At 39.9% G+C, this 22,643-nt stretch overlaps 2 protein-coding genes across 3 annotated transcripts; both read right to left on the reverse strand.

Annotated features, from left to right (window-relative positions):
• Positions 1-7,777: 7,777 nt before the first annotated feature.
• Positions 7,778-10,817, reverse strand: LOC120571724. The gene is made up of 5 exons (XM_039820797.1): positions 10,676-10,817; positions 10,521-10,534; positions 9,122-9,236; positions 8,813-8,989; positions 7,778-8,622 (listed from the first exon to the last, which is right to left on the reverse strand). The coding sequence occupies exons 1-5, from the start codon at positions 10,676-10,678 to the stop codon at positions 7,954-7,956; spliced, it is 978 nt and encodes a 325-aa protein (XP_039676731.1). The 5' UTR covers positions 10,679-10,817; the 3' UTR covers positions 7,778-7,953.
• A 3,081-nt stretch (positions 10,818-13,898) lies between these two features.
• On the reverse strand, positions 13,899-21,116 carry LOC120571727. Of its 2 annotated transcripts, XM_039820799.1 has the most exons (6): positions 20,964-21,116; positions 19,755-19,800; positions 19,002-19,039; positions 15,149-15,204; positions 14,589-14,974; positions 13,899-14,482 (listed from the first exon to the last, which is right to left on the reverse strand). In XM_039820799.1, exons 2-6 carry the CDS (start codon positions 19,779-19,781, stop codon positions 14,351-14,353), a joined length of 639 nt encoding a protein of 212 aa, XP_039676733.1. In that variant the 5' UTR covers positions 19,782-19,800; positions 20,964-21,116; the 3' UTR covers positions 13,899-14,350. The 2 variants fall into 2 exon arrangements, with proteins under 2 accessions (XP_039676733.1, XP_039676734.1); XM_039820800.1 differs by lacking the exons at positions 19,002-19,039; positions 19,755-19,800; positions 20,964-21,116 and adding an exon at positions 16,534-18,209.
• Between the last annotated feature and the right edge of the window lie 1,527 nt (positions 21,117-22,643).

Here is a 22,643-nt window from a genome sequence, read left to right on the forward strand (position 1 = left end):
TTAATCATATACTTGCTATATATACTATTTATTTCATACTATACTATACTTTATTATTATTAACTAATGTAGTGCCCTAAAGCAGTGACTTGATCAACTTTAGTTTGGCAAAGCTCCTCTCTGCTTGAGCCACAGTGACTGACATGGACGGACTGGGACCAAAAATTGCACCTGGCATTTTGGCCCAGACCGGCCCACAACATAAGATCACAAATACCACCCGTCCTTGCTCTCCCCTGAATATGTATAGCAACTCCTACTCCTTAAAACTACTAACGCCATGTAATGAGTAAGCAAGAATCAGTGAGAGTTGACATATTAAATACTTCAAAAAAAGTGCCATTTATTAATACAACAACTCCAACAAACTTTCCTTTGTGTCACTCCTCATGAATCATAAAACAAGCTATATATATATGTATATTTTTTATTTATCATTTCAAGAGGCCCTATGCTTTAATTTGAAGAGGTCTATCATGAGTTTTTGTCTGCCTGTGCAGATAGAAAAGCATCAATTCTCGTTAAGAACGTTTGCATGATGTGCAACGTTTATAGGCTACTAATGCAATCATACAGTAAACTTTAAGCATGCCTACGTCTTTTATTGTTGTATTGTTATCATCAACAGTTTGTCCAACACTCAGTTTTTGGCTCAGTTTTATCAAGGGGCAAAGTGTTTTAAGGGGAGTTGTGCTTACCGCAGGTTCTACTCTCACTCCTTCATCTCTGTCCCTCTCCTCCTGAGTCTCCTCCTCACTGTGCAGACACCACCACTATCATCAGCCTCGGGGAGCTGATGAAGGTCCTGCTAGGCTACTGCCGAAAACATGTCTTTTCGCTTTTTTCTTTTATTTGAGCAGCTTGGGTAACTTTGTTTCATTTTCGCTTAGACCATAGACCAAATTTAGACCATTGATGTAAAAGAAATGCTTAGACTCATCTTCCTCCGTCTCTGTACTTCCCAGTTCTCCTGTCACCGTGTGTTTATCTTTCGCGCCCGCACCGCAGGCCTACGGACTAGTCCATTTCATTATGAAAGTAGGGGGTACAAGCAGGGCGCCTGCAGCTGCAAGGGGGGCGCCGATTTGCCAATTCCCCACACAGTGAAACGATAGATAACAGAAAACAGCTTCGCGGCGCAGAGGATTTTTTTCTAAATTCTCGTTCCGCCCCCATGTGACATGAAAAATGCCGCCCCGGGCGCAAAATTACGAATCCCACTATGGCCACGCCAAGACCCGCCCTACGAAGCAGCTCGATTGGTTGGGGTTAATATATATGTCAATGGTTAGGGTTAGGGGATTGGTCAGCGGATAGGACCTGTACATGTAAGCATGGACGCCTGGCCAATTGTAGTGTGTGAATGCTATTGAAGGGCGGGTCTCGTAATATCGCGCCCCGGGCAGCTGCCTGGTTCGCCCGTGCCAAAAACCGCCACTGGTCTGCCCGGTTCAACTCTGAGATTTTCTCGCTGTGAAGGAATAATCTCTGAGATTACGTTATAGCAGGAAAAGAGTCCTATAATTCTATGTTATACTGCTGTACTGTACTATATTATGTATATACAATATATATACAATATGTACAGTATACAATATAAATGCAGAATGCTGAAACATGTTGAAGTGAAGGTTTTTATTTTATGTATTTTTTTAAGATTTCTTTTGGCATTTATAGGCCTTTATTCAATAGCACAGCTTAGACACAAAAGGGGAGAGAGGGGGGGAATGACATACAGAAAAGGGCCACAGGTTGGAACTGAACACGCGGCCGCTGCGGCAAGGACTGAGTCTCTGTATATGGGCGCATGCCCTACCAGGCGAGCTACCCAGGCACCCTAAGTGGTGTTTTTAAACCTTATTCTAGTTAGAATGTGCCAGATGTACCAAGTATTAAAAGCATTTCCCCTTTTTTCTAAAGACAAGTGTCTTGGATTTTTTCTTAATATTCACTGGATACTATATTATATATTGTATTACTATAGTATTATATTATTACTATTACTACTTCTACTACTACTACTACTATTACATTGCACCTTATACTATATCTTATACCTTATACTTATATACTACTCTGGTGGATGCTGTTATACTATTTATTTATCAATCTATCATACTGTGTCACTTTAACTTTGTCTTAAGTTGCTCTTTTATAGTTCATTTCTTTCTTATTACTTCTGCAATTACACTAGCTGAATATACCTCTTATTTCCATTTATATTTATACTTCTCTATGTATCTGTACTTATTTCTCTTTGTGCTGCTGCAATACCTGATTTGCCCACTGAGGATCAACAAAGTACATATTATTACATATATTATATTAAGCGTGATTTTGTTTACTAATTGAGTATAGATTAGTAAAATATGTTTCTCTATGCTGCACCATGTTACTTTATGATTACAGGGCTTTTGATGATGTTTGACTATGCTATACTCTATTTGAATCAAACTTAGATCCGTTGCTCTCAGGTTTTGCCGACACCCATAAACTGTAGGTGTTTACCGTTTTATCTTGTTGATGTGATCTTAGGCAATGTCGTAATTTGTTCTTGGGTATAGGGTGAGGTTCAGGGAGCTTTGTCTTGAATGCAATTATTTCAGGTGTGCCAAAGCTAAACAAGTCTGGACACAAATGTGAGATGCTTAACTGCTGAGTCAACCGGTGTGGCTCTCTGAATATAAAAGCTGTATGGTTACAGATTGATCGTTCTATTGTGGAAACGACGCATTTGTATGATTTAGTGTGTAGCTATGGGAATGATGCAGTATTTGTCACAACCAGTGTTGTAATGTAACGGAGTACAAATACTTCGTTACTGTACTTAAGTAGAAATTTCACGTAGCCTATCTGTACTTTACTTCGCTATTTAAATTTATGTCAACTTTCACTTTTACTCCACTACATTTCCTAGATAAAATGTATACTTTTACTCCGTTATATTTCCACTAAGCATCTTCGTTACTCGTTACTAAAAAATAAAATTAGAAGAAATGTGTGCGACTGCAATAAGGGAGGTTTGGCGAATCACTGCTCATAGATTGCATTACGCACGCTCCGCACACCGCGCGCTCTATTTCAGCGCTTGTTTGTTGCAAACCGCCATGGAAGCATGAGCACCTACTGGACCTCCCGTTATCGTAGACCACCAGGCTCGACATAAGCAATGGCCCGATGGCCCGGGGCCAGTAAAAACGTATGTCGGGCTGGTTGCAGCCACAGTCACTGGTGTGTGCGTTACTTCACGCAGCACATGTAGCCTACTGACTGGAAACGTTACCGAGGATTATTTACCGCCGATGGCGCAGATGAACTAACGCTACACTCGTTACTGGAAGTAGGTAGCCTACAATAAAACCTCCATGATTAAAGAGTCAATACTTATCAATAACCCACCTACCTGTTCTACAGGCAGAAACACGTAGAAACCCATATCTCAGTCTGATCTGTCTGCGCTGTCCACTCTCGTCCACCGCGCTGTGAAAACCCAGCTCTACTCTGCAAATAGCGACTTTACAAACGAGCTAAAATGAAAGATGTCAGTTTGTAGTCTAACGGTTTGTCTTAATTTGCAACCAATCTTGAACTTTGGACAAACTATTGTAAACGTAGCTGATTTCTAAACGAGCCATCCTCTCGCTGGAGCGGTAAACCTATGGATGTATTTTAAGACCAAAACAAATACTCGTGGCTACTTAATATGCACGTGAATGACGCGTTCTTCATTGTTGGCGATGTTGCCGGTTGTATTATTTAGCAACAGAATCGTCTTATTTCAAATTAGGCATACAGGACTAATCTGAGATCATTTTCTAGTTAAGTAGCCTATCTAGTTATCATTATGGATTTTCCATGTTTTTAGGGGTTTGCTTACTAATGTAAAAAATATAGCATTAATTTAGTAAGAAAGTGAAAATATCAAGATGACAAGATGATGCGTATTAGGTATAATTTTATTTTCTTTATTTGAATGTAGTTGATGACCCCTGGTCTAGCTTTGCTGCTAATGGCACAACATCCAGTGGCAGTGGCTAGATTTTTTCCTGCTTTTTTGTCCTTTTCCAATCACACCTATGATATTTCTTTCAGGGCCAGTAAAAATGTAGAAGGGGCCAGCAAAACTCTGATCTACTGGCCCCGGGGGCCAGTGGGGATTTTTTTTTATGTTGAGCCCTGCTCGGACCACACCGACAATAGTGGTGAACTCGGTGAACAGGGTAGTGGTGAAGATAACGTCATACACCCGTGTTGCAAGAAATGTTTCTGTACATTGATGTCAGCTCTAAACATATGCTGTTTGTTCTTTGAACTTAAGAGAATTGTGCCTGAAAAGTCCCTGAATATGCTTTATGCTTTACTATAAGAAAGCCACAATAAAAGTTCTAACCGCTTGCTTTTAAAAAAAACAACTTTTACTTTTACTTTTGATACTTAAGTACATTAAATATCAGAAAATTACTTTTGATACTTAAGTACAGTATATATCAGATACTTTAAGACTTTTTCTTAAGTAATATTTTAAAAGGTAACTTTCACTTCTACCGAAGTCTTTTTCTAGTACGATACTTGTACTTTTACTCAAGTATTGCTTTCTAGTACTTTATACAACACTGGTCACAACAAACTCAACCCTGATGAGCTGGCTCAAGGTCCAGACAAAGGGGGTAGAACACATGGTTCGAAGCCAAAGTGAAAATAATGTATTAAAATTAACTATTTATATACAGTTTGTTTACACTGAAAAGTAACAAAATAGGGTTTACTCAAACCTAGTCTATGGTCTATAGCCATGACTTTTAACTGCTCCTCAGATCTCTGCAGGGTAGACAGCTAGCTAGACAACTATCTGTCCAAGCTGAGTTTTCTCTCACACAACTAAAACAATCTTTGAACGTACACGTTCCACTGAAACAAGTTCCTTCCAGAGGCTTTTTTGCAGCGGCACCGTGGCTCTGTCCGGCGCTTAGCACCGCCCAAGACAATTGTGATTGGTTAAAAGAAATGCCAATAAATCAGAGCACGTTTTTCTCCCATCCCAGAATGCTGTGTGGACAAGCCGGACCCTCCGCAGCAGCACTGTGGAGGAAGGTCTGGCTATGCGAGACTAACTCAAACCATACACCATGGACACTAAAAATGGTAACTTGTTGTGTGTGCTGTTGATACCATATGATAAGATATAACTTTAGTCAGTTTACGATGAAATTAATTTTGAATCCTTATCCATTCCATAGAAGTACAAAAACACATCAAACAGTCATGACAAGTATCCCCTGGATTCAGAGTTCAGTTAGCTCAGCACGCTTAGCAACAGGATGGACTGATGTATAAAAGACTTTTACTCTCTTTAAATGGAGGGATTCTAAATGGCCTGTTGGAATTGGGATTCTCCATTTAAAACATGCGAGGACTCAGAAGAGATATTGTTAGCAGGTCTGAGCAGGCTCTTGCTGTGAGTTGCATGAAAGGAGTGTGCAACAGGTTGGCCAAAAATATTCCCACAATGCAATGCACAAAGGAAAAAGAGGAACAGCTCCCAGCTGATTTTTTTTATAAATGTAATACATTATGGGTGGTGATGAAACTGCTCCACAAAAACAAAAAAAGTGTTAAAAAAAGAAACTTTCCAAAGCTACAGTTATACTGTACATATTGTATGATTTCCTGTTAACATTAAGTACAGTATTTATGATACTAATAGTAACATAATAACTTTATTTATAGTACCTTTAAAATCAGAGTTTACAAAGTGCTTTGAAAGACAAAGCAAGGCGAAAGCAGGATATCCAGAGGTCAATAAAACAACAGAGAACTAAACAGTGGGGCCAAACAATAGCAAGACAAAATTGGGTTCATAAAAACAAGAAGACAAAACACGCAAACATAGGGGTGAGAAGACAAAATAAGTACATCATTATTTTATTACTATAAAATGGGTTTTAAGAAGTGATTTAAAAGACTTATTTCAAGCCTTATCCCTCGGGCAGGTCGTTCCACGGCCACCTTTAGATTTAAGCCTCGAATTTGGAACAGCCAGAAGGGCCCCAACCGAGGAGCTAAGGCTGCATGCTGGCTCATATGGGGTTAACATCTCTGCTATGTTGCTAGGAGCCAGACCCAGAAGAGCTTTAAAAGTGATCAGTAAAATCTTAAAATCAATTCCAAAATGAACAGGGAGCCAGTGGAGCGAAGCCAGGATTGGGGTGATGTGATTTTGTCTACCACCACACCCATCTTTGAACTTAGCCTTCATTTTGATACACACACACACACACACACCCACAAGATGCTACGTTACATTTTTTATAATTGTCTCATTCATTGCATCTACTCTGATACTAGGGGTGGGAATCACCACAGGCCTCACGATACGATATCATCACGATACTTATGTCACGATACAATATTATTGCGATTTTAAAGATATTGCAATATTCTGCGATATATTGCAATTTACTACCTTTTTTCCAACTTCAAATTTTTCCAAATTTCAAATTATGTCCCCAAAAGAAAACTGTCAACATCTGTTTTGTCTAAAAAGATACATGTCTCTGTTTGTTCATCTCATTTCAATTGTATTGCTGCAAAATGGGATTGTCAAGCAGACCAACACATATATAATAAAAGATCGATACTTGGCGTCTGTGTATCGATACAGTATTGCCACGGAAAATATTGCGATACTATGCTGTATCGATTTTTTCCCCCACCCCTATCTGATACACACAATTCATTCACAGCTCCCACACATCTGTATTAGCATAAATAAACTAGTGCTGTGATATTCAATTCAATTCAATAAAATTTTATTTATAGTATCAAATCATAACACGAGTTATCTCGAGACACTTTACAGATAGAGTAGGTCTAGACCACACTCTATAATTTCCAAATTTCCAAAGCCCCAACAATTACAGTAATTCCCCCAAGAGCAAGCATTAGCAGTGGCTATTGCGACAGTGGCGAGGAAAAACTCCCTTTTAGGAAGAAACCTCGGCAGACCCAGACTCTTGGTAGGCGGTGTCTGACGGGCCGGTTGGGGGTGTGATGAACAGTGGCAATAATAGTCATAATAAAGATAATGGAACAGTGAATACAATGGTAGTAGTTCATGTCATAGTAGGGCACAGCAGGGCGTTACGGGATGTAGTGTGGCACAGCAGAGCATGGGTGGACGCAGTGGACGCAGCAGGACTCAGCAGGACTCAGCAGGACTCAGCAGGACTCAGCAGGACTCAGCAGGACGCAGCCGGACACTGCAGGGAGTCGCAGAGCGTAGCAGGGTGTAGCAGGTCCACAGCATCAGCTGCACACTAGACCCAGGTCTTGGTGCCAACCTAATCCAAGGCAATATTCTGGGCGAAGAAGAAACATAAGGACTCCGGGGAGTAAACTCCCCAGAGCTAGGTTAGTAACAAGCATTTCTGGGACAGGATGGGACATTTTCCTTTGTGTCACTCTCTCTTTTGTAATATATCACTTCTCACTGCACACTCATTTGATTAGAGTCTGATCTAATTCAGAGTGTGGTGAGAAAATGGTGGTTTAGCTAGAACTGGCTGGATTTTTGAACTAAAATGTTCAAATATTGTATTGATGACTTTTTCTCTCACTCCATCGCACAATACAGAGCAGTTGGTCTCAGCTCCTCTCCCTCTGTTACACTGCCTGTAGGTCATCTAAACATGTTTCCTCCAAATTAATTATCTCCTCTCTATATACTGGCAAAGGTTGCAGGAGAAAACAATTCAAAACAAATTATGAACATGACTTTACATCACTGTAATTTTATTGTGAATGACATGATCAATACATCATATTGTATCTCCTATTCATGTGACAAACAAAATTGATTGATTGATCAACTTTAATCAATCAAACCTTAATTGATCAAGCCTAACCCTAACCCAGCGATCGCTTCAATCATTCAATTGTTTCCCCTTTTTAAGATCAAATTCCTTGTGGGGTGTAGAATTTACCTTCCCAACTAAATTGCATTGTGCTCAAAAAACCTTCAAGCTCTTTCCTGATACTCTCTGCAGCCAACTGCCTGTTCTCCTCTGTGCACGTCTCAGCTTTTGGTCGGGCTTGCTCTCTAATTTCTACCACATTTGTAAGCAACTTGCTCACACTTTCAGCTTCTGCACAGTTGCCATAATCCGATTCCTTTATTTCATTTGTTGTCAACCCAAACAAATTCCCACATGATCTACAAGGGGTCTTGTCTCTTTCTTCCAAAAGGTTAAAAGCCTGGCACCTGACATGCTCTGGAAGTATGATGGTTCCATCAAAATTTTCCCTCTTGACCTTATTTGGATAGTAGGTCATCACTGCACCAGCTACATAACTATCCCAGCTGCTAAAACAGGATGCAGCAATCAGGGTTTTCCCGGGATTAGGGCCAATAGTGGACATGGAGACTCCGTAGTACCTGACTGCATTTGGGGTGATGGTGCTGTGAGAGACACAGATAGTGGAGGAGACCAGGGGCTTTTTTTTATTCTTTTTTTTACCCTCCTTCAGTGGACGGATGAGATCTCGCAGCCTCTTTATTATTTCTTTTTCAATCTCTTCTTCTTGTCTTTCCCCTTGATGAGTCTGTCTAGTCAGGTAGACAATCTGTGAGCAACCATAAATAGTATCAAGCTGCTGTTATTTCCACAGACACATCCAATCAATTACTGAGTCATGCTTTGTGTTTGTGAATGTACGTTTATCACAAACTGTGGTATTGGTTTAGGTGAAGTATCAATTCTCTACAACTTTAAAAAGAAGAATTGTGTTATCTGTTGACAAACTACAATCTTACCATGTCTAGCACACATGAAAATGGACTCCGCCTGGGTAGTTGAGAGGAATAGAGTTTAAAAGGTTGAGGGTAGCGGTCCTTCAACGCATTAAGCAAGTCTTCATCATCACTCAGAATAACTTCTGGGGAAAATGGTATCTTGTTGATCTTTCCCAAAAAGAAGATGCTATGAAGAAACTGTAAAGTCAAAACACATTCAAAAAGATATTATTTTCTATTTTGAGAAACCAAAACACACCATGCCAGGGCCATGCATTGTGTCCAAAAACAGAACATTTTAAAAGTGTATAACATTCTCATCAGACATACCTCATCCACTAACCCTGCAGTATATTTTGAAGGAGGGTAACTCAGGTCCAACATTTTCTTGATAAGCGTGAAAGCATTGATTATGAAAGGCTCTTCCTGTTTCAGACGTTCTTCCCTAAAATAATAAACATGAATTGTTGGTAACACTTTATAATAATGGTACATGTATTATTGTATTACTTCATGTACAGAAAAGCATGTATATGGATTAATACTATCTCACGCATGACTTAATGTAGGAACATTACATTAATTACTGCATCAATAAGGTAATTAAGGTTTTTCAATCATCATCATTTCTGATTTATTAATGCTGTTCATGTCTTCTTCATAGGTAAATCTCTAGTTAAAGCAAAAGGCCAAAGAAACTGAATTGTAGTGTTGTAATCAGGATTAACTAAACATTACTTCTTCATTACTTCATGTTTGTGTCCCTTCAAATAAAGTGCTGACCTGGTCCATGTCATAAAATTGATAAATAAGATATGATTAATGGTGGAATATGCAGCAATCATCTTTGTGACCACTCAAATGATAAAACATTGTCAAAAAGACATTTCTGGTTTTCAGACACTTAGAAGTTAGTAAAAAGTAAAATTCATAAATATCCTACTTGAGTGAGTGCAAGCCTTATGTTGTTGTGAATAAAGCCACTATAAAAATGCATCTGCAGTATAGGCTACAGTTTTTTGTGTAAATGTAGTGACCTCTGTATCATTTTGCCAACCCACTCCTTTAGTTCTAAGTACATTACATTTTGAAAGAAACATATTGATATTATATATATATATATATATTGATGAAGAAACATACATATATTGTTAAACCTCAACCAATGTTGTTTCTTTGTCTACTCAACTTCTCTACTCAATAGATATGTTTTAACTAAACTTTTAAATCTCCTTTTACTGCTTTCTTGTGTTATTTGTTCAGGTAACACATTCCATTCTTCCATTGCTCTATACATGACCATTCGTTTAACAGTATTAGTCTTTGCTTTTGGTAAAGTTACCTCTTGTGGCATGTCTAGTCGCATAGTCGTGTATATCTAAACTAAAAGGTAATTTAGTATACAAAATAGATGGTTTCTTTGTAACAACAATATTCCTAAAAAAAAACAAATAATGAATAGAATAATCTATTTCTTACAAATAACCAACCTAAACATTTGTGCATTGTAACAACATTTGTCCGACATCCACACCTATAATCATTTGCAATTTAGTTATTTTTTCTTGAGTTGCATTAGACCATACCACTGAACAATAATCGAGATTAGACAATATTAAAGCTTTTGCTGATATGTACCATTATTATAAAGTGTGACCAAATTGTTTTTAGGGAATTAAAAGGCAGAGTGCCAGTAACAAGTTGTGGTTAGGTAAATCAGCGGACGTACCTCCATGCAGCAGCCTGAAGCCATCAGGAAAAAAAAGACAACACATTACAACACTTACACATTTCTCTGATAACACAAATACATTTTTATGTAAAAATGTACTCGTAATGATATAAAGTATAGGCAAAGAAAAGCACCTAAAAGTAACCACTTACCATTGTAGATCACAAGTAAATGAAACTGAAAGAAGGAAATGAAGCCCTACAACTACCACAACTACCACACCTTATAGCTTCCATGACGTGATCGGCATGATAGTTATACAAAGATATGAATACTACACGGCATCCATTACATCTATTGTTCTAGTAGAATGTCATGGTACAGTTGAATATTCGTTTTATAAGTACCTGTATAGGAGTGCCAGTACAAACACATGAAGGGCACGGGCACAAATGTCAGATGCTGAACTCAAAAGTTGTATTAAAACCTGTTTACATCATGTGGTGGAAATTCTAATTCATAGGGTGAGATCTGAAATAAAGCTTCAGTCAACCAAGTGTTTTAAGTATTTATTCTTTGCGCAAAGAAGGTTCAATTCATCAGGAGGGTCTAAGTAGCAACTTGTAGAATTGCAAGGTCAAAGAGCACTACTACTACTACTACTACTATTTGAAACATTTGTGCTGAAAGCAGAAACTGTGAAATGTTTAAGCAATGGAACAACAAAGCTGTTGCAACACTTTATTAGCAAGGGACTTTCCTCTCACGCAAGTGACAGGATGTGCACACAGGAGGTATACTCGAGTGTGGTGCTGACACAGCAAAAATGTTGCTGAACTTAAATGAAAGCAGAAATGGGAAACCTAATTTAACCATGGGTCAAATTTAAGGATTATAATTCAGGCTCATACAGTAACTCAGCAAGGTGTATGATGTAAGCTTTTCCAAAGAATACTTTGTGTGGTTTTCAAGGCTTCTGATTCATAAATGAGAACACACACACACACACACAATGAAAGTGAGCCAAAATGTGAGTAAGAGACATAAGACTGCCTATTCTGATCATACGTTTGTAGGTGTCACTTCCTCCCGGTTATTTCCACAACCGTAGCTGACAACTATAGAATTCTGGTCTTAATCAGTTTTAACAACCAAAATCTTTTCAGATGGAGGTCCCTGAAGTGAAGTGAAATGTTATCACATCAGGTTCTGTGACCTAATGTGGATCAATCTAGGCTAGGGGAACCACTGGTTCACACAATACAAGGGGTTTAGATACAGTGCCTTGCAAAAGTATTCGGCCCCCTTGAACTTTTCGACCTTTTGCCACATTTCAGGCCTCAAACATAAAGATATAAAACTGTAATTTTTTGTGAAGAATCAACAACAAGTGGGACACAATCATGAAGTGGAACGAAATTTATTGGATATTTCAAACCTTTTAAACAAATAAAAAACTGAAATATTGGGCGTGCACAATTATTCAGCCCCCTTAAGTTAATACTTTGTAGCGCCACCTTTTGCTGCGATTACAGCTGTAAATTCGCTTGGGGTATGTCTCTATCAGTTTTGCACATCGAGAGACTGACATTTTTGCCCATTCCTCCTCTGCAAAACAGCTCGAGCTCAGTGAGGTTGGATGGAGAGCGTTTGTGAACAGCAGTTTTCAGTTCTTTCCACAGATTCTCGATTGGATTCAGGTCTGGACTTTGACTTGGCCATTCTAACACCTGGATATGTTTATTTGTGAACCATTCCATTGTAGATTTTGCTTTATGTTTTGGATCATTGTCTTGTTGGAAGACAAATCTCCGTCCCAGTCTCAGGTCTTTTGCAGACTCCATCAGGTTTTCTTCCAGAATGGTCCTGTATTTGGCTCCATCCATCTTCCCATCAATTTTAACCATCTTCCCTGTCCCTGCTGAAGAAAAGCAGGCCCAAACCATGATGCTGCCACCACCATGTTTGACAGTGGGGATGGTGTGTTCAGGGTGATGAGCTGTGTTGCTTTTACGCCAAACATAACGTTTTGCATTGTTGCCAAAAAGTTTGATTTTGGTTTCATCTGACCACAGCACCTTCTTCCACATGTTTGGTGTGTCTCCCAGGTGGCTTTTGGCAAACTTTAAACGACACTTTTTATGGATATCTTTAAGAAATGGCTTTCTTCTTGCCACTCTTCCATAAAGGCCAGATTTGTGCAGTATACGACTGATTGTTGTCCTATGGACAGAGTCTCCCACCTCAGCTGTAGATCTCTGCAGTTCATCCAGAGTGATCATGGGCCTCTTGGCTGCATCTCTGATCAGTCTTCTCATTGTATGAGCTGAAAGTTTAGAGGGACGGCCGGGTTTCGTAGATTTGTAGTGGTCTGATACTCCTTCCATTTCAATATTATGGCGCTTGCACGCCGTGCTCCTTGGGATGTTTAAAGCTTGGGAAATCTTTTTGTATCCAAATCCGGCTTTAAACTTCTCCACAACAGTATCTCGGACCTGCCTGGTGTGTTCCTTGTTCTTCATGATGCTCTCTGCGCTTTACACGGACCTCTGAGACTATCACAGAGCAGGTGCATTTATAACGGAGACTTGATTACACACAGGTGGATTCTATTTATCATCATTAGTCATTTAGGTCAACATTGGATCATTCAGAGATCCTCACTGAACTTCTGAGAGAGTTTGCTGCACTGAAAGTAAAGGGGCTGAATAATTTTGCACGCCCACTTTTTCAGTTTTTTATTTGTTAAAAAAGTTTGAAATAGCCAATGAATTTCGTTCCACTTCATAATTGGGACCCACTTGTTGTTGATTCTTCACAAAAAATTACAGTTTTATATCTTTATGTTTGAGGCCTGAAATGTGGCAAAAGGTCGAAACGTTCAAGGGGGCCGAATACTTTCGCAAGGCACTGTATATCATTTAATTAATTTCAGTCAAACGAGGAGAGTATTTTACATAACCGCGCCAATGATCTCATGATCTGTTAATGTGAAAAAAAATCAAGAGGTATTAAAACTTGGGCTGTTTTCCATAATCAACTTGCTATTAATAACAAAATCTGGAATAGATGGAATTGGTTTTGACCGGTTAATGAGGGAATAAAAGATATTCTAACATGCCGCACCAAAATCTCCCATAGGTTAAGTTGGATTGAGGTGACTGAAGGCCATGATATATGATTTACATACTTTTTCATAAAACCACTCACTGACCCCTCATTCTAGCCATGAAAGCATCTGCATCCAACACATCTGTCCACTGATTCATTCAGGTTTTTCCTTCAATCTGTCATCCGTCTGTGCGCAGTCATCAACATTGGGATTAGATTGACCTGCTGAGTCATTAGTTATTGAATCAATAAAACACATACATTTGATCTGTTTTTATTAATAAAGGACCTCTTGGTTAAAAATGTAGAAAAAAACAACCAGGGTAGAAACAACTGTTTATTTATACATTTATTTACACATGTGACACATATACAATGATGTTTGCCGCAGCAAAGCACCCCAAGCAGTAATGGGTTCTGTGCATGTACATGTTTTCCAAACTTTTCCAAAGTTGTCAGATTTTACTCTATGTTCAAGCACACAATATTGAAGATTAATTATTCCACACATTATTCAAGACACTGTTGTGGAAGTTTCTTGGCAGCAGGAGAAAAGTTTTGAAAGTTTAGTAAAGTGAAAATAATACAGTCGAAGACTAAACCTAAAGACTAAGTTAGGTTTTTGCATTTTATTAAAAATATAGTTGCAAATATAGGAAGGACAGCAGCAGCCCAATGTGGACAAGTTTCTTCATTGAGTGAACAGGAACACTGAGCTTAAATGTAAATGTGCCATTACAACACCACTGCAATATACACCACCACTGAAAGATACACTACGTGATGAGGATGGGGAATTTGAGATTTTCCAGGAATCTGGACTTTTCTGACATCACCAGTTTATGATGCTCTTCGTCCAGCCTCTTCCCCACATCGCCCTTCCTCACCTCTGCCCAGTCCTCCTCGGTCTACACACAACAGACATTATCAGACATGTTATCAGTGCTCACAATCATCAGGGTCAACAACCACATAGCCTTCTTTGTCCCCACAAGCGTAACTGTAACTGCTCACCATATCTTTGAAGGCCTCCCCATCGTAATAGGTCTTGGATGCTGGATACTCTATTTCCGCGTCACGTAGCTGATCCAGACTTGAAGCCACCAGATGCAGCTCCTCCCCTTCTCCATCGTAAGCATACACCCGTCTGTCCTCACAGGTCATCAAAACCAGCTGCTCACACGGGCACGAAGTTCCCTCCACTACACCTATAACCTGCATGTTTACTGGCTCAGGAAGGTAGAATTTACTCCACCCGGTCACCTCGTCATCTTCCCCTAAGTAAATGGTGTCCTCCAGGTTTCCTATCGTCCATGTGGCGCCAGCTGGATTCTTTAAAGGTACCCTGTTGTGTCTATTCTCAGACACAAGACCTGACACCCATTTCAGGTACTCTGCACCTACAGCACATGCCGGACAAGAGGAGTTTGTTTGAATATGAAAAATACTTATAGCAAAGTTTTATAATATGAGGCCAAGATGTGTGTAGTCTTCTCTATACATTGCACATTTCTACTTTGTACTGCAACTACTGCACAACAATGTCTCTTAGGAATAATATAATAATATCTTACCTGTTTTGCCGTTGCACTGTGGGAAACTGAATTTGCCAAACATCTGACCCGCCGACCTGAAAGTTAGAAAAGATAAACGTTTGTTTGCGCAATTAAAAGGCATCAGTGTGCTTCAGTCCCTTATTTCCCATTTCAACCTAAAAAAACAAACAAAAAAACTTCAGTTTGTGTTTTCAACAGCCATTGGCACACGGTCTGCCACTGTCTCTCCTAATTTCTCTTTTTGTCAGTACCAATGTTCTGCACTAAACCGTCAGCCATCTTGGGATCTTATCACTTTCTTTATTTCCTCTCCTTTCCCCAAGGGCCATGTGTTGGTTTGGTTCCTGGCTCCTGTCTGTACTCCACACATCTCTGATTCAGGTCTTCAGTCTCCAGGAGACGGTCACATGTTCTTACATCATATGTTGTGAACTGAGCCACGTTCAGCCCCGAAAAAACATAGCAACAGGTTTTTTTTTTTAAATGGAAACGGGTGCGTTGAACACCCTGTTGTGTGTCTGCCTTTAAACTAGGGACACACCCACCAAACAAGAGAAAACATAACTCAAAGCCTGTTGCACACCATTCCGAGGAAACATGTTGTTCAACCAGGAAACAGTGGCAAAACGGTGACAACCATTTTGAGATTAAATGTGCCACTCCTTTATACTGCAAATGCTGTCCTTGAATGAGTTCTCTCTCCTGTGTGGAATGTAGTCTGTCCTCTTTCCAGGTCTTCATAGCACAAAAGAGCTTTTACTGTCCACTTAACATGAAAGTATTCAATTTGCACAACCTAATCCAACGCAATTGCTGTACATTTAATGGAATTTTTGAAAATTAAGACCCCTCCTCCTCTAACAGTTTTTCTGTCTTTTCCATAGCATTTGTACCCAGCAGCACCAATTAAATTATCCTGCAATGGAGCCGTTTCACTGTATGCACAAAAAGTGCAGATTTGAATCCACTAGCAGTGTTTTTATTTCATCCTGTTTAGGAAGTAAACTGCGAACATTAAGACGCCCACTGCTGACGCACCTTTGCCTTGGTCATTAGAGTACACGTGGCTCCAGTGTAGATGGCGTGCTTCAAAAGCTCTTGGGATCCTTTGTTGTCCCTAAATAATTGTCCAAAAGCCAAAACTTAAAGTTAAATATGTCAATCTGTTTATTTTTACATCATAACAAAAGTAAAGTACATCTCTCATAATAAAAGACACTAACTCTAAACCGACTCACGGGCAAAAACTGTAGACTTCGCCAACACACTTAACTATGGCTATCCACAGCGCCACACACTGGTCACCACTGAAATGACTCCAACACACACCAGTATCCCTGTCCCGTATGAACTTGATTGGGATTCACAGTTGGGAAGATTTGGTGACGTTTATGTTTACTCACTAATCTCCTGGAGATAGTCGTTTGAGAGTGCTGTCCAGATCCTTGCTCCTGTTTGGTGGAATCTGCCCCAATAGCTGTCAAATTCCTTGGGCTTGTTCTTAAGCATTTTGGGACAGCAAGTGTTCTCCGTGGGCTTTCCCTTTCCCCATCCAATGAAGCAGGAGTTATCACGGGAATTTGTCCGGCAGCGCATTTCCTCGATCAGCCACGACTCTCACCGGTACGGGCTCCTCATCCGATCGCCTCCCGCAGTGAATGGAATAGAATATATCTTTATTGTTATTGTTTCACAACAACGAAACACAGTTTACCTGCTCTTAATATGATTTTGAAAATTTAAATAGTAAAAAATATAAAACTGCCTGGCAGTGTGCTGTCGGTGGGGTTTGCGGCTGTGTAGCTGTCCTCCCCAGCCACATGCATCTGGAGTTATTGCTCTATGCGCTGCCCGTACCTGCTTTTGGCCTCACTGATGCCCCTCCTCAGGCTTCGCCGTGCCTCGCTGTAGGCCTGCAGGTCCCCAGACTTCAACGCAGGGTCTCATGTTCTCAGCACGGTCCTCACCTTGCTGTTAAACCATGGTTTTTGGTTAGGAAACACTTTAACAGTATTTTCCTCCGAAACACTCTCAGCGCAAAAGCTTATATATATGAACAGCTGATGTTTGTCCCTCCAGGTCTGCCCCTGCAGCAAAAACTCGCCAGTCTGTGTCTTCGAAGCAGTCCTGCAGGGCTGCAGTAGCTTCCTCAGTCCATACGTCATGGATGGTCTCTGTTTACAGCCGAGTGGTTTGGATGCAGCGATCAGGGACAGAGACAGGTGATCTGAGAGTCCCAGATGTGGCAGAGTGCTGGCTTTGTAGACCTGATCTAAAGTGTTCTTTTCTCCTCTTGTTGGGAAGTTTACATATCTGTGGAATCTTGGCAGAACTGACTTCAAGTTGCCATGATTGAAGTCCCCTGCTGCTATAACAATACTGTCTGGTTGTGCCCTCAGCTGCTGGCTAATGGAGTGAGGTGGTGCATAAACAGCTGTTAAAGACCGATGTTAACTCCCTGGGCAAGTAGTAAGGTCTGCGCTGTAACATCAGGTACTCAATATCCGGAGAGCAGTGAGTGTCTTTGACTGCAGCATTTACACAACAGCTGTTGTTAATGTAACAACGTACCGGAGACAATAGTCTTGTCCACCCTGAAGACAGCGCGGCTCGCAAGCTCAATAGCAACGTCTGGGATGTACTGATCTGGCCAAGTCTCCGTTGTTATCATCGCACAGTGGTCCAAGCTGCGCGAGAAACCCGTAGTCGCATCTTGTCCAGTTATTATTGTCCGTGGTGCAGAGGTTGTTGTCTGCAACCTTTAGCAGCTCAGCTCTGCTGTACTGTACGTATGCTGTTGACAATTGACGTCCAAAAACTCACAAAAAAGGACCCAATAAACACAAAGTAGCTGTAGCTTGAAGAGCACTGGGCCGCTGCATCTACACACGCTATCGTCTTGCTATTTTTCAGTGGTACCAGCTACTGACACCTGTTAAATCAACGCCATGGGTTAGCCGTAGGTACATGGAGATACCGACCCTACGCTGTAGACGTGCACCTCTCAAAAAATTAAACTACATGTTGCAGCGATGCAAGTTGCTCGGCCGTGGCTTGGTAGCATTGCATTTCCCCCCTGCTCACTTCCTGGTTCTCCTTCTCCATAAACAACATGAAATCAAGGAGAGGGTTAACTTTTCGTGCTCCAGATTTCCCACCGTGGACAGAAAGTACAGGGGAGACACTTTGTTTCTCACTATGCCTCTAAAGTTGGTATTCGCGCCGAAGCGAATCCCGTCACTCTTTCACTTCCTCTACCACACACTCTCCCCCACACACACACACACGCCGGCCCTGCTATTCTCTTGAAGAGGTCGACAAACACTAACGTACAAGTATACATTTCAGGCCACTCAAGTAGGCTACGGCGAAAGCTCTGTGGGGAGCCTCCGCAGGACCATAAATTAGCATTTCCCCCCTACATAACAGGGAGAACCATAGCAAAAATACTATGAACCACAAAACTTCCTAAACAGGCCTATGTCAAATGACAGAGTATCAAATAAACATTATACTGAAATTAAAGATTAAGCAGACACAAAACATTGTTACTTTTGGGAACAGAGGCTAGTGAACAGGGAGAAAAGCAGCCTTTTAATAAGTCCTGTTTATCACCAACATCATCTCCACAACCGTGTGACCCTGCATATCCATGCCAACCATCGGCTCCATAACCGAGCAGCTCAGCGATTGTTTTGAGTTTCTTGGTATACATTTAGCTATTCATTGTAATGTCGGAAGCATCTCTTAATTGCTTTAAATTTAAACTCCTTTCATGTATTCAAAATAGTTACTAAATGCACCTCATCTTTCTTGTTGCATGTTATTGCTCATTTAAACCTCACTGAACAAAAAAAAAACTGGTTCTTACTGGCTGTCTTTCACTGGACCGTCATCCGTTCTGCATCTCTGTTACCAAGAAAACAAAGTGTGAAGGGTTAAAAGTAGTGGCAGTAAAATACTCAAAACCTTTACTCAAGCCCTGAATGTACAGATACTACAATGGAATAATATTGTCACAGAAGCTGGGCCATTTTGGAAACACTAGGCAATATACTAGTGTCAATAACAGTCAATCGGTTAAATACATTTAAGTACAATAAAAAAAAAAGTGTATTACAGGGGTGTGCTGCTGTTGGTCTATGGTTTAAATGTGGGCAACAAAGCCCTTTATAGGTCCCATATAGGGATCTTTATTGCATGTCATACCCTTTTCCATCTTTGTCCGTCTCTACTATGTGTCAGAATGTTTAAACTGTACTTCCATTTGGGCGCCCAGATAACTCAGTTAGTAGAGCGGGCGCCCATATATAGACGTTTACTCCTTGACGCAGCAAGCCCAGGTTCGACTCCGACCTACGGTCCTTTGCTGCGTGTCATTCCCCCCTCTCTCTCCCCTTTCATTTCTTCAGCTGTCTTGTCAATAAAGGCCTAAAAATTCCCAAAAAATAATCTTGAAGAATTAAATGTTAACATGGTCAACAAATGAGACAAATAAATATTCTGTTTCATTATTTAGTATTTAACAGAAAAAGAAATTAAATGAATTAAATGAATTTAGAATTTTTAATTTAGCTCATGCCACTGAAAATAAATTAAAAGCTGACAAACAGGTGTTACTTACTTTTCCGTAGATTGGATCTTCTGCCATTTTTAGTCTCTTTTTATGTCTAAAACAGAAAAAAAATGTAATTCAATAGTTTAAGACAGAAAAACTGCAAACTTTAAAAAGACAACTAAGCTGTGAGACAGCTCACAACAAAAAGTATAATTTTAAAAGTACTTATTAAAGTGATTATAATAATCACCTTACACATTAATAATGGTTTCTTTATGATTGTAGGCCATCATAATTTGATCAACAACTAAACCTAATTTAAAAAGATAATTTTCAAATGCTTTCATTAAAGTACTTTTCGAATTCAATTTCAATGTTAATCGAGTTAGTAGTTGTATTAAACATGGAACTTTTGTTTCTGAAAATGTGATAATTATTCAAACGCAACACTCCAGCCTACATTCACTTTCGTGGCAACTGCCGATTTGCTATAAAATCCCCAAAGTCCCGAATGATGTATTACTTTATTTATTTAAAAATAGTGTGCATACAAAATACTTGTGCGCACTTATTAGGCCATATTATAAGAATGCTACATACTGGAGATGCACACTTTTATGTTTTCCCAAATAGAACAGAAGTTGTATAAATCCGAATCGTAATCTCTTTTTAAAGAATTGACTAAGTATTTCGGCTTTCCGTGCGTAATTAACGTTAGGTCTGAAGTGCCTAATGTACCTGAAGTGAGTTTATTTATTTATTTTATCATTAAGTAAGGTTTTAATGTTCTTTGGATGGACATTGATATCGTTTGTTATAGGTTTGGTAAGTTGTTCAAACACTGTATAACATATTTGTAAAGTTTTCAAATAATAAATAAATAAAATAAAATACAAATTAACGTTAGGCCTCCGCATAATATAGCTAAGTAAAGTCATAAAGTGCGTCACAAAGATCAGCAGAAAGACCTTTCATTTCCTCTAAAGATAGAGGCGGAAGCTACGGGCGACAGTCTGTGTTCTTTGTGTGCTAATCATCTCAAATGTTGAAAACTAATGACATTTCGGAATGTTAAATCTGAAAACAGTGTTTAGTAAGAGGCACAAAACAGCCTTGGTGTCCATTATGACCGTTAATTTTAGTTACTGAATTGTTTTAACAGAGAGAGCTGAACTAAGCTACTGAGATACATAGCTAGTTTTAGTAGCCTAGCTAGTCCTATGTGAGAAAACGTCTTATGACATGAACTCAAATGAGGAAAGCTTAGCTAGTTACCTCAGCTGAAGAGTAGCGTGGAGCCTTTGCTGTCTTCAATAAAGAGATGTCGTTTGCTTTTGGTTGTATTGCGACTAACGCGCATGCGCTCGCGAGTCGCCAAGCCCTGTTTTTGTGCTGCCTTCCAGTGCTCTCATCGTCACATGTTGCAAATAGTCTCGCTTTGCCAGACCATCCCCACACGCTGCGGACCATAGGTTGTTGCATGATGCGTTTAAGATCCTTTATACTTGTTTCGTGCATGAACGGGGAAATTACAAACAGGAACTCTGTACTGGCAGTTTTATGGTTGGTACTACTGGATTTCTTAGGTATTTTAGTTTAATATGTTACCAATATATTTAACATAATCTTTAACATTGAATATATTTAGCTTGAAAATGGAGCCCGCTACAGCCTCTGAAAGACAGTAAAGCTGGTCAAAAAGGTTCAGGGCTTCTGAGAAAAAAAACAATTCTTTTTGAGAATATCATCCTTGGTGATCTTCTGACAGGAAAAGGGGGCAGGTGAGGTGAGGTCTTCAGTGACCTGAAGTAGCCCCCCCCCCCTCTCTCTCCCTCTCTCTCTCTCAGAGACTTCATAAGGGCAGATGCATGCTGGGGAAGGGAAATATTGTTTTGATCACATTGAGGGATGTTTTATGGATATCTCATGCACTGACACCCATAATAGTCCATTTAGGCACTGATTAAAACTGCTAACTTTGTGATGATGTCAACTCTTTAATAGAGTGGACTACTAAAAAAAGCCAAGCCTGTAGAAAAAAACGGATTAATAGTTGAAGTTGTTTACTTGTTTACTTGTACTGAGAGTAAAGCAACGCTGCCACCCTGTGGTTAAAGAGTGATAGTAGCCATTGATAGAACAGAATATTCAATACTTGCTTCCTAGTTGAAGCTAAAACTAATTCCATCTGATAGCCTACCACAGCTCGGCAATAAATCCTATCATGAAGTTTTTTTTTGTTTTTTTTTGTTTCAACTGTTTTAGAGCCGACTAAGCAAGGTAATCCAGATGTGACCATAAAGTTCACATCTGGATTACCTTGCTTAGTCGGCTGCCATTGCGACCAAGACCTAGATAAGCAGAAGAAAAAAGATGGATGGAACAATTTATATCAATGATGTTTGGGCTGATGTGTTGGACTGCAATCATTTTAGTCATACTTATTGTTTCATCATCACATTTACATGCTGTACATCCCAAAGAAGGAGGATGGAAAGAGGAGGATGAGGGAGTGAAATATCACCAGTAAGAAGGTTGAAAGTTTTAGTCTGATGTCTACTGCTCTGCCACCAGACTACAGAGCAACTTCACACACCATAATATAAATTATATATGGAACTTTCTGTTATGCTGGTTTGCACATTAAAGGTGCTGTAGGTAGGATTGTAAAGATCCAGAACTTAGCCAAAAATTTTAACATCAACAACTTCTCAGTCCCTCCCCCCTTTCTGCTGAAGCCCAAAACGGTCTCCTAAGCCCCTCCCCCCACAAGGGAGAATAAATGTGTGTGCATGAGCAGTGATTGCATGCATCTGAACAGGGAGCTGTGGATTTTTGCAAATCGCACTACAGGCTGTAGGTGATGCCAGAGGAGCCGGATTTTTTTTTAAATGACCTGCTTCATGTAGTTCTACTGGAACATAGGGTCAGTTTCAGCAAATATGACAGAAAGGC

This window comes from Perca fluviatilis, chromosome 13 (assembly GCF_010015445.1).
Source record: "Perca fluviatilis chromosome 13, GENO_Pfluv_1.0, whole genome shotgun sequence".
Taxonomy (NCBI): Eukaryota; Metazoa; Chordata; class Actinopteri; order Perciformes; family Percidae; genus Perca; species Perca fluviatilis.

What these genes read in the sequence shown, in the direction of transcription:
- LOC120571724 (XM_039820797.1), bottom strand. An exon ending in CTGCAGGGTTAGTGGATGAG is followed by an intron (nt 8,990 to 9,121) that starts GTATGTCTGATG and finishes TTGACTTTACAG; the next exon opens with TTTCTTCATAGCATCTTCTT. An exon ending in TTTCATGTGTGCTAGACATG is followed by an intron (nt 8,623 to 8,812) that starts GTAAGATTGTAG and finishes GGTTGCTCACAG; the next exon opens with ATTGTCTACCTGACTAGACA.
- LOC120571727 (XM_039820799.1), bottom strand. Translation starts at nt 19,781, where the DNA reads ATGGCAGAAGATCCAATCTACGGAAAA. An exon ending in ACAGTGCAACGGCAAAACAG is followed by an intron (nt 14,975 to 15,148) that starts GTAAGATATTAT and finishes CATGTGCTGTAG; the next exon opens with GTGCAGAGTACCTGAAATGG. An exon ending in GGGAGGCCTTCAAAGATATG is followed by an intron (nt 14,483 to 14,588) that starts GTGAGCAGTTAC and finishes TGTTGTGTGTAG; the next exon opens with ACCGAGGAGGACTGGGCAGA.